Raw genomic sequence first — 12,250 nt, 5'->3', positions numbered from 1 at the left:
CGGCCTTCTTTTTTTTTTGTTTTGTTTGATACAGAGTCTCACTCTGTCACCCAGGCTGGAGTGCAGTGGTGTGATCTTGGCTCACTGCAACCTCTGCCTCCCGGGTTCAAGTGATTCTTCTGCCGTAGCCTCCCGAGTAGCTGGGATTACAGACACCTGCCACCACACCTGGCTGATGTTTGAGGTTTTTAAGTAGAGACAGGGTTTCACCCATTTTGGCCAGGCTTGTCTTGAGCTCCTGACCTTGTGATCCATCTGCTTTGGCCTCCCAAAGTGCTGGGATTACAGGTATGAGCCACCATGACCAGCCCTAAGGTGGTTTTAAAAGGCTTCTGAAGAGGTTACATTTGAAACGAGGCCAGAAGGATAACTGGAGTTCGTAATCTTTCTTTGGTGCCATGGATCCCTTTGATTATCTAATGAGATCTTTGATAATCCTCTTAAAATTCATTGAATTACAAAGGAAATCTGTTATGAAATACCTATCAAATATTGAAAAAAAGTAAATTTGTGATATAATAATATAGATATGTATTAACATATTTAATGACAAGATCTAGAAACTACCATGATTTCAAATAGTGATGAAAGTAAGCAGTAAATCAAGATTTCTGCAACTATAGTACAATATGAAAATATCTTGTGATTTCTATTGGTGATGAATACAAACACACCTAAAACTACTGGTGGTTTGTTGCCTCTGCCAAAAGACAAAATTACAACAAATATAGTATAAATATCTTAATTGGCTTTTATTTGAGATTCTAAAGTTGGGCAACACCTCATTCTTAGAGAATGAGGGTTTCAATGAGCTGAGCAGAGGAGGTTGGTTTTATAGACAGAAAAGAGCTGAGGAAAGCAGAAACGGAAAACAAAAAATGGATTGTTTCAAAGTTAATTTATCTGTAAAGGTTAAAGCAGAGGGAACTCCCTTATGCTGGCTAAAACTGGCATGTTTGGGGGTTTGGCTATTATCTCTTCTAATTTCTCGGAAGTCAGATGAACAACTTTGTTTTGGCTTGCTAACATGGAACTTTAGCACAAGTTACTCCATTTTGGTTTGGTTTGGTTTGTTGGGCGTAAGGCAGGGACTCAGTTCAAACCAATGGTCTCCTTTAAATTTTAAACCCTCTATTAATAATTGAAAGAAATGCCAAATTTCAATTAGAAGTTAGCAAAAATGAAGATGTAGCTGTTCAGACCCTCTAAATTCATCCAGGTTCACAGACCCTCTAAAATCTATCCATGGACCCTAGACTAAGAACTGCTGGCTTAGGTGGAGCCAGCCAGGAGAAGTACATTCCCGCAGCATAGGGGATGGTAGAGTAAAGGCGCTAGAGGAGAGAGACTCTTACCTTGCAGTGGGGCAACTCCAAAACTTTAAGTCAAAGATAACTCCCCTAAGTGTGAAATAAAAATTTTTTTTTTTTTTTTGAGACGGAGTTTCACTCTTGTTACCCAGGCTGGAGTGCAACGGCACGATCTCGGCTCACCACAACCTCCGCCTCCTGGGTTCAGGCAATTCTCCTGCCTCAACCTCCTGAGTAGCTGGGATTACAGGCACGCGCCACCATGCCCAGCTAATTTTTTGTATTTTTAGTAGAGACGGGGTTTCACCATGTTGACCAGGATGGTCTGGATCTCTTGACCTCGTGATCCACCCGCCTCGGCCTCCCAAAGTGCTGGGATTACAGGCTTGAGCCACCGCGCCAGGCCACGAAATAAATTTTTTAAAAATCCAATAGCTAATAAATGAAGCTGGAAAAACCACTAAGAGACAATTGGGAAAAAATGCTGAAACATAATAGATGTTAAAGAATTATTGAAGTTTTTTTCCCTTAGGAATTGTGGTTAAAATGAAAAGTCCTAGAAATGTATGAAGATGTATACTTGAGTTGAGATGTCTTGGATTAGCTTTAAAATGATTTGAGGATGAGGAAAACAGGAGCTTAGAGATGAAATAAGATTGGCTCTATGTTGATAATTGTTGAAACTGGTTGATGGGTACATGGGGGTTCATTAAATCATTTCTCTGCTTGTACATATGTTTGAGATTATTCACAATAGAAAGTTTTATTTATTTTTATTTATTTATTTTTGAAATGGAGTTTTGCTCTTGTTGCCCAAACTGGAGTGCAGTGGTGCGATCTCAGCTCACCGCAACCTCCACTTCCTGGGTTCAAGCGAATCTCCTGCCTCAGCCTCCCAAGTGGCTGGGATTACAGGTGTGCGCCACCACACCTGGCTAATGTTGTATTTTTAGTAGAGACAGGGTTTCTCCATGTTGGTCAGGATGGTCTCAAACTCCCAGCCTCAGGTGATCTGCCTGCCTCGGCCTCCCAAAGTGCTGGGATTACAGGTGTGAGCCACTGTACCCAGCCTTTTTTATTTATTTATTTATTAGACAGAATCTCACTCTGTCGTCCAGGCTGGAGTGAAATGGCACGATCTTGTCTCATTGCAACCTTTGCCTCCTGGGTTCAAGCAATTCTCATGCCTCAGCTTCCCAGGTAGCTGGGATTACAGGTGTGTACCAGCATGCCAAGCCAATTTTTTTGTTTGGTTGGTTGGTTTGGTTTTTTTGTTTGTTTTGGGATGGAGTTTTGCTCTAGTTGCCCATGCTGGAGCGCAATGGCACGATCTTGGCTCACCGCAACCTCTGCCTCCTGGGTTCAAGCAATTCTCCTGCTTCAGCCCCCCAAGTAGCTGGGATTACATGCATGTGCCATCATTCCTGGCTAATATTTTTGTATATGTATTTTTAGTAGAGATGGGGTTTCACCATGTTGGCCAGGCTGGTTTTGAACGCCTGATCTCAAGTGATCCGCCTGCCTCTGCCTCCCAAAGTGCTGGGATCATAGGCATGAGCCACCACACCCGGCCCACAATAGAAAATTTTAAAATGCAGTGGATAATGTTAGCCATCTGTAGAAATTCAGTATTTGGGTGGACTGAGAAGTTAGGAAGGATCTCTCAAGTGAGGTTAAGTAATTTCAGGGAATTAATGATTGTAAGAACATACCAAAGTGAAATGTTACGATGAAGAATGCTGATGTGGTACAGTTAAAATGTAAACTAATCTTGGTGGATAACTGCATCTAAGCTGAGCCATAGGCAAGGAGATGGTGAGCATTAAGCTGACGAGTTGTCATTGATCCAGTGAATGCCTGTGTCTCTATATCCAAGAGAAAAAGATACTGGTCAGGGCAAGGGTCTTCCAGGATTTTCTGTGCCCAAGTTCAACATTTCTCTAAGTGTGACCTGTGGACTGCTTGTACTAGTATCACCTGGGTTTGTTGCTAAAAATGCAGAATTCTGTCTCTATTCCAGTCTCAGCCTTTTGAGGGAAAGGGACCCAGGTTCTTACACTTGAATAATAAATCTTTAAGGCAAATCTTAGCACATGTAAAGTTTGAAAACTGTAGCTTTAAATTGTCAGGCCTCCGAGTCCAAGCTTGGACATTATAGCCTTGGTGACCCACACATACACCTCTGGATGGTCTCCAGGAGCCAGAAAGTCTGAAGTAACCGGATGGCCACAAAGAGAAGTGAGACAACTAGTTCCTGCCTCAACTGATTGCCCTCCCCCTGCAGCCTTCAACCATTGTTTCTGCTGAGCCTTGCGAAAATTCTCCCCCTAGACATTAGGTTTCTCAAGACCCCCACCCCTGTAACTATGTAATTTACCCCACCCTCCTCTCTGCTTGCAACTGATAGTCCCCACCCTTATGATACCCCTACCCTTGTGACCATGCATCCCGTGATGCCCTTCTCCTCCCTAAAATAGATTGTCACCTTTAACCATTTTCCCCAACCTTTGTAACCAGTCCCCTTTCCTACGACTCCTTTCTCGGACTTGGCCTGCTTGCACCCAAGCATGAAATAAAACATCGTTGTTGCCCACACAAAGCCTGCTTGGTGGTCTGTTTACGCAAGCAAGGCGCCTAACATAAATAAAGATGACAATAGCTCCTCCTTATTGAGCAATTTTACCATCTGCCAAATCTCATGCTGAGCTCTCTACATATATTAACTTTTATGTAAAGTATACATTTGCATATGTTGGGGAGGAAAAATTTTTTTTACTTAGCCTCCATGAGTGCTTAGTTGGAAAGTCCACCTGTGACAAAAGATTAACAAGAGAAAAACAAGTTTATTAACATGTATATTTGATATATATGTGTGAGAGATACCCAGGGAATGAGTCATTCTCAAAGGTGGTTTTGAATTCCAGCATATGTAGTATCTTCAACAAAGAATGCTAAGTTTTTAGAGAAGTGACCAGACAAAGGAGAAGGACTTTGTCAAGGGGCACAAATCGTGGGAAGGCAAATTAGTGGTGATGAAGGCCCCTTAGCAAAGCTTGTTAGTGTGGATTCCTCTGGTGCTGTCTTCTGGCCCATAAAGGTCTAAAGTCGTCAGTCATTAACCTTTGTTATCCCTGGTAGAGAGGGAGGAGGCAGGAACCTTTGTCTTTATGCCAGTGATGCATGCTTTAGGGTGACATAGTCCAGTCTCTCCCACACACACATTCATCTTTACAGCCTTATGAGGTAGTTGATGAGGAGACCTCACCTTAGAAAAATGTGCTTGCTGTAGGTCACCCAGTTATAAACGGCAAAGCAAGCCCTCAAACCAGGTTCTGACTCCAAAGCCTCTGCTCTTAGCTACTATACCACTGCCTCCTATCAGGCTTCTCTGATCCCATGTATTCCAGGACTCCCATTAATGAATCGGCCTTTCACATGTCCTTTGTGGGGCAGCTATGTCCTATATAGGGAATGTGTATGTTGTCACTGGGGAGGAACTGCTCCTGTTGTATATTAATAAATTAATTATATATTAGCCTTTTTAAAGGAGGTTCTGAGTCCTAAAGAGTACTTGATAATTTATACTTGATATCAAAAAGCTTGAAAAATTTCTGCAGCTATTAATGTTTATATCCCTGTGATTCTAAGCCTTTTTTCTATTCCCGTGGAATCTCATCAGTTCCTAAGAGATTGAACAGATTTCCAACACTGACAAGAACCTACAACCTACTATGACATTGCTAGCCAGAGGGCAGGATTAAGAGTCTCCTCCTTTAGTTCTGAAAAGCTTCATCCATGAGAATTAGTGGTTGATTTCCAAAGGACCAAAAGAAGCTGGTAGGAATTGAGGTGGTGAAGAATACACACAGGCTTTTACAGACCATGCTGTGTGCTCACTGCATTTAATTCTGCCAGTTCTACATGATAGGTACTAACAGATTCACAACCACTTAACAATTCTGAACTCAAAAAGCTCTATAAAGCAAGGGTTTTTTTTTTCCCTTAAATTTGCAGCTGATTCATTTGGTAGCAGATCTTTACCTGAACTGATGTGAGGCTGTTTATAGTCTTAGTTCATACTTACTGATGCAGAAATATTAATGCTTGATAACGGGGTGATGCCCAGACCTCACAGGTGATATTATAAAGTGTCAGGTGTATATTAAGTATCAGCATCATGTTGTCTTTCTAAAATTAAATTTTCCAAAAACACTTTTGGACCCAAGAGTTTTAGATGAGAAAGATGAAGTTAGAGAGGTTAAGTGTTTGTTCAACCCTTTGCTGCTGAGTTATGTAAGTAGATTTGAAAACAAAGCCATTTATGCTTTTTTTTTTTTTTTTTTTTTTTTTTTTTGACATGGAGTTTCACTCTTGTTGCCCAGGCTGGAGTGCAATAGCACGATCTTGGCTCACCGCAACCTCCACCTCCTGGGTGCAAGAGGTTCTTCTGCCTCAGCTTCCTAAGTAGCTGGGATTACAGGCGCCTGCCACCATGCCTGGCTAATTTTGTATTTTTAGTAGAGACGGGGTTTCTCCATGTTGGTCAGGCTGGTCTCAAACTCCCAACCTCAGGTGATCTGCCCATCTTGGCCTCCCAAAGTGCTGGGATTACAGGTGTGAACCACTGCGCCCAACATACTTTTTTTTAACACTTTAAATAGCAGCCTGTTGAGTGCCATTTAGCCCATTTTTCAAAGTATGTTAGCCTTGCAAATACTTGTCGAGTTGTAGAAAAAGTCTCAAAAAGAGTGTGTTGAGGGTGTTTTGTTTTGTTTGAGACAGAGTCTTACTCTGTTGCCCAGGCTGTAGTGCAGTGGCACAATCTTGGTTCGCTGCAGCCTCCACCTCCTGGGTTCAAAAGATTCTCATGCCTCAGCCTCCTGAGTAGCTGGGATTACAGGTATGTACCACAGCAGCCTAATTTTTGTATTTTTAGTAGAGAAGGGGTTTTGCCATGTTGGCCAAGCTGGTCTTGAACTCCTGGCCTTAAGTGATCAGCCCATTTCAGCATCCCAAAGTGCTGGAATTACAGGTGTGAGCCACCATACGTGGCCAAGAAGAGAGTTTTTAAAGTCAAGTTCTGAGTCTTTTACAATTTGTTCATCAGCAATGCTTCAAACCTTTTCTCTCTTTCTGGTTCTGTCCAGGGAAATACTGTGAATATTTTCTTTGGAATATAAATTGTGTTTTAGTGTCTTCAGGTAGAGCTGAGGAGGGGAGGGAATCAAGGTGACTTACACTGCAGCATTAAGGTTGGGATTATTCTTCTTTATCCTTGGCCATTTAGGAAGCAGTCTTAGCAGGACCAGAATAAATCCTCTGATAAATTTTTCATGAATAAGGTGATAGCATTCTCATAAAATTAAAAATAACAGGGGTCTTTGAAGCATATTAAGCTAAAATACTTTTCTTGTGAAAGCAACATACTTTTCATTTTTTTTGTCCAGAATGCCTCACTCAGAGAAATCTTTTTTCCAAGTAAAAATCCTCCATGTTAGACTTTATTTCTGTTAAATGTGATGTTCTTGCTTAAATTTTGATCACGTTACATGCTTTTAAGGGGTTATTATGTCTCACTTTAGATTTTTCAGTTGAATATTTTATGCATGGTATATGCTTTCGAAAATTAGCCTCATGATGCACTGGGGTATTGGTGGGCCTTAGAGGAGCTAAGCATATAAAGGATAGCCTGTGCTCATCTCTTATGAAGACAGGGAGTTTAATTTCTTCTTTTCTTAAAATATGTGGTATTGTGGTATAATAAAAATTAATATTTGGTCTTTGTCCCTGGCATAGAGCTTCTAAAAAACCCTTGGAATTTCCTGATAGAATGAGTTCTGGTCACCAGAAGAACCAACCACATGATTAGAGGGGTTAGATGTATCAGTCCCAGCCCCACAACCTCTGGATAGAGGGAAGGGTTGGAGATTGAGTTCAGCCACCAATGGCCAATAATTGAATCAATCATGCTGATGTGAGAAGGCCTGGAGAAAACTGAAATGGGTCTAAGGGAGCTTCTGGGCTGGGGAACACATGGTGGTGCTGGCAGGGCAGTGGGCCCAGAGACGGAGACTGTATGCCAGCCTCCACCCTGACAATAGTTGGTATAGAGAATTGGTGTTGGAATAGCAGGTAACTTTTTTTTCTTTTGAGATGGAGTTTGCGTTCTTGTTGCCCAGGCTGGAGTGCAATGGCACAATCTTGGGTCATTGCAACCTCTGCCTCCCAGGTTCAAGCAATTCTCCTGCCTCAGCCTCCCAAGTAGCTGGAATTACAGGCATGTGCCACCATGCCCAGCTAATTTTTATATTTTTAGTAGAGATGTGGTTTCACCATATTGGTCAGGCTGGTCAGGTGACCCACCCGCCTCAGCCTCCCAAAGTGCTGGGATTACAGGGTGAGCCACCACGCCCGGCCAAGGAACAGCAGGTATCTTACCTGTTTGTGTCACCTGGCCCTGATCTTCTCTTACAGTATCTGACCAAGCAGGTAGAGCTTCTACGGCAGATGAACGAACAACATGCAAAGGTTTATGAACAATTAGACGTCACAGCAAGGGAACTGGAAGAAACAAATCAGAAGCTAGTTGCTGACAGCAAGGCCTCACAGCAAAAGATTCTGAGGTAAATTTTCTAGAATCTTTCAAGGAAGGCCTGGGGGAAGTTCTTTAGTATAAACTAGAATAGAACATGGCTGCAGTGGGTTTGGGTCAATATGGGATAAGGTTTAATTTAATTCTTTTTGGAGAATGGAGATTAAATAGACATCCTTTCCAATTAAGAAAGCCCTGTGTGAGTGGCTTGTACCTAATCTCTCCTCACTGCTTTTGTCCTTGATTGAATATGACAAGCAGCAGTGGCTTCTGTCTGTTCCTCACAGCCTGACTGAAACGATTGAATGCCTGCAAACCAACATTGATCACCTCCAGAGCCAAGTGGAGGAGCTGAAGTCGTCTGGCCGAGGGATGAGGAGCCAGGGCAAGTGTGACCAGGAAAAAGCTGCACCCAGCTTCGCATGTCTGAAGGAGCTATATGACCTCCGCCAGTAAGAGCCTGCCTTACCCTGGAGTTACAGCAGGGACTGTCTCATGTCAACACATTGTGAATTCCAGTAGATTGAAATTACCATTTAAAGAAACATCACTTAGCTATTAAGCTACCACTGGTTTGAACAAAAGCACTTAAATATACAAATTATACAGTTCTTGGATATTAGTAATTCTCGTTTTGAAAGTCTTAGAGCACTTATTTCAGTGCTTTTAATGTGTTAAATCATAGTTTAAGATGAATTTCTTCTGATAGACTATAGATTTGAGAGTTGTGTTTTACATTAGAGTGAAGAAAAATAGAAATTTTGGTGAAACAAACATTCAAACGAACAGGAGGTTTTTTTGCCTTTATAAATTTGAGTTACAAGTCGGAATCTTTAAGAAGTATTTATGGAACACCTGTTGTATGGCAAGCTGTATGCCAGACCTGAGGGATGGCAAGCAAAATAGAGTTCCTACCCCTGTGATCTTTCAGTCTAACGGAACAGCAGATAAGCAAATAAATACACAAATAATAGTCATACAAGCTGCCTCAGACTGAGCAGGAGAAACCAGGTGGCTCATTTAGTGGGACTCAACCTTGGCTGCTATATATCAGATCACCTCTGGAGTTTTTCAAACTGCAGATACCAACACATTCCCTCAGGCCTAAATCAGAATTTCCAGGTGAGGGTAAAAAGCTGCCTAGGCAATTCCAATGAACCTGGTTAAAAATCACCACAGCAACAGTGATCTGTTGTAGTGATTCAACCGTAATTACATATTTTTAATCATTCGGAGAGCCTTCAGAAACCCTCAGGCCAGGTAGCAGACAAACTAGGTTGGAATCTGTGGATAGGGACCCAGGCACCAGTACTTTTTAAGGTTCCCCATGTGAGGTCATTGTCATACTGCCATTCTTAGGGAATGGATGTTCTCTAGTACTTTTAACATTAAAAAAATATTAGTTGCAAAAATTAAGTTTGCCTTCATGTGCTTATTTATCAGCCTCACACAATTCCATTTTAGCCACTACTCCAGTGTGGCTAAAAATCAGTCACTGTCACAGCTCTTCAAATATATTTAGTTGAAAAAAGTCACCAATCTTCCTTGCTTCATTCTTGGTGGACCTGTGTAATATATTCTTTCAATATTTTTTTCCCTAGACACTTTGTGTATGATCATGTGTTCGCTGAGAAGATCACTTCCTTGCAAAGCCAGCCAAGCCCTGATGAAGAAAAAAATGAGCACTTGAAAAAAACGGTGACAATGTTGCAGGCCCAGCTGAGCCTGGAGCGGCAGAAGCGGGTGACTATGGAGGAGGAATATGGGCTCGTGTTAAAGGAGAACAATGAACTGGAGCAGCAGCTGGGAGCCACAGGTGCCTATCGAGCACGGGCGCTGGAACTGGAGGCCGAGGTGGCAGAGATGCGACAGATGTTGCAGTCAGAGCATCCATTTGTGAATGGGGTTGAGAAGCTGGTGCCAGACTCTCTGTTTGTTCCTTTCAAAGAGCCCAGCCAGAGCCTGCTGGAAGAGATGTTCCTAACAGTGCCGGAACCACATAGAAAGCCTCTCAAGCGCAGCAGCAGTGAGACGATCCTAAGCAGCTTGGCAGGGAGTGACATCGTGAAGGGCCACGAGGAGACCTGCATCAGGAGGGCCAAGGCTGTGAAGCAGAGGGGCATCTCCCTTCTGCACGAAGTGGACACGCAGTACAGCGCCCTGAAGGTGAAGTACGAAGAGCTGCTGAAGAAGTGCCAACAGGAACAGGACTCCCTGTCACACAAGGCTGTGCAGACCTCCCGGGCTCCGGCCAAGGACCTGACTGGAGTGAATGTCCAGTCTGAGCCTGTCACCAGTGGCTGGGAACTGGCCTCTGTCAACCCAGAGCCCCTCAGCTCCCCCACAACACCTCCAGAATACAAAGCATTGTTTAAGGAGATCTTTAGTTGCATCAAGAAAACTAAGCAGGAAATAGATGAACAGAGAACAAAATACCGATCACTCTCCTCTCATTCTTAATTGAACCTCTAGCTCTACTACTAATTTGCCTATTGCCTATCACGTCTCTCTCCCATTCAGACAAGTGTTTGTACACTCCAAAACCTGATGTTGCTCATGATATTTGCCTCATTGCTTTGCTTATTTAGAAAATGCATACAATGAGGAAAGGAGGTGGCTACTGATCAGTTCTCTGATCCACTTCCATTTAAGCTCCCTAGGAAATCCTATGACAAACTGGCCTCTGGCTGGTGCACTGATTAAACTTCAGTTCTTGAAAAGGACCAGTGGAGGGAAGAGCTATACTTCTGTAGAAGTAGGCCTGGAGTTACTGCAGTATGGGGTAAAGGGCCAAGTTGGAACAAAGCTAAGGCAATTCCTATTGCTTCCTTGGGCAAAACGATATAAAGTCAGAGAGCTGTCAAACTCAAATATCTTTTGCAAACACTGTTTGAATACTGTGAATTCATTAAGAAGAATGTTTGAGAGAAAGCAGGGATCTAATCCAAAAGAAATGTCATTAACAAATACTCCCAAGTCCTTGAGTTTTGTTATGTCTGAACTAGTTGAACTGTAACTGACAGGTAATCTTAATATAGCCAAATCGAACTGAATACCAAAATGAGCTGGCAAATTTTGGTTTGATCCAAGTTAGTTTGTTAGCATACGCCCTAGAGGGCCTCTGCCCTGCATTCAAATGTTTTTACTCAAAGCTCTAGCCTTTAGGATAGGTGAATATGTAAATCTTTCATCACTTTTTCAAATTCAAACTAAAGGGGAAAGATCAAACCCCTTCCCCTTCTACCTGTTTTCTGAGCTGGCTGACTTGCCAGCCACAAGCTGCTGTTGCAGAGTTCTTACCATTCCTGTAAATGTCTTGACTTGTTGAAGAAATTCCTGTCTACTACTTTATTAAGCAGTATTTGTGTTCTGACTGTGGAAACATACTTATCCTCTCACTTGTATACTTTTAATTTAAAACTATTTAAGAACTGAGGTTCTGATTATTGTATATATTTTTCTAAAAACCAAATAAAGCTACCTATGAAAATGAGCAGATGGATCTACTGTGTCTTACTTTCAGTATAATCCATTTCACTCTTAATAACCAACTGTTCAATTTTTTTTCTTCCAACAAATATCGCTAGGAAGATTTACAGTGATTTTTTTCCTATTTTAAATAGAGTCCTTGGGTTTGTGTAACTTAGTAGCACAAATTCTGCTCATATTGCTAAATGTTCATTAAAACTACTCTGAACAAACATTTTCAAATTTATATACTCTACTTAATTTTCACTATTTCAGAAATGTCAGACTTGGTTCTGAATTGATAGCATGTGACTAATTGATTCTCAAAACATTTGATCAACCATAGCAAAGAAACTATAATATTCAAACATTAAAATGGGCATTGAATCTAAATTACTTTTGCTTTTGGAGTAAGTTTTTAAAAACAGGTAAAACGTCTTTTTAAAATTTTATTTTGTAAAGCAGCGGTACCCAATTTTTTGGCACCAGGTACTGGCTTTGTGGAACAGTTTCTTCCACAGACCCAAGATAACGGGATGGTTTCAGGATGAAACTGTTCCATCTCAGATCATCAGCCATCAGTTATCATAAAGAGTGCACAACCTAGATTCCTCGCATGTGTAGTTCACAATAGGGTTTGAGCTCCCTGTGAGGATCTAATGCCACTGCTGAGCTGACAGGAGGGGGAGCTCAGGCGGAAATGGGAGTGTTGGGGAGCAGCTGTAAAAACAGCTGAAGCTTCACTCTGACCTGCAGCTCACCTCCTGCTGCGCAGCCCGGTTCCTAATAGGCCATGGACCAGTACTAGACTACAGCCTGGAGACAGGACCCCTTCTCAGTCCATTTCCTCCCTGGAGTGAGCTATTTACCAGTTTCATGT

The 12,250-nt window shown here is 42.1% G+C and overlaps 1 protein-coding gene across 1 annotated transcript in view; it reads left to right on the top strand.

The window, feature by feature from the left end:
* Positions 1–11,395, top strand: part of CDR2 (cerebellar degeneration related protein 2) — a 29,959-nt gene extending 18,564 nt beyond the window's left edge. The window contains exons 3-5 of the mRNA XM_017534374.1: positions 7,785–7,933; positions 8,190–8,354; positions 9,504–11,395. Coding sequence (XP_017389863.1) covers positions 7,785–7,933; positions 8,190–8,354; positions 9,504–10,362 — 1,173 coding nt within the window. The 3' untranslated portion in view covers positions 10,363–11,395. The remainder of the gene's footprint in view (positions 1–7,784; positions 7,934–8,189; positions 8,355–9,503) is intronic.
* The last annotated feature ends 855 nt before the right edge of the window (positions 11,396–12,250 follow it).

The sequence above is a fragment of the Cebus imitator genome, unplaced genomic scaffold, assembly GCF_001604975.1.
Source record: "Cebus imitator isolate Cc_AM_T3 unplaced genomic scaffold, Cebus_imitator-1.0 Scaffold85, whole genome shotgun sequence".
NCBI classification, from domain to species: domain Eukaryota; kingdom Metazoa; phylum Chordata; class Mammalia; order Primates; family Cebidae; genus Cebus; species Cebus imitator.
Note: the sequence above shows the minus strand (reverse complement) of the source record. Positions and strands in the feature narration are given on the sequence as shown.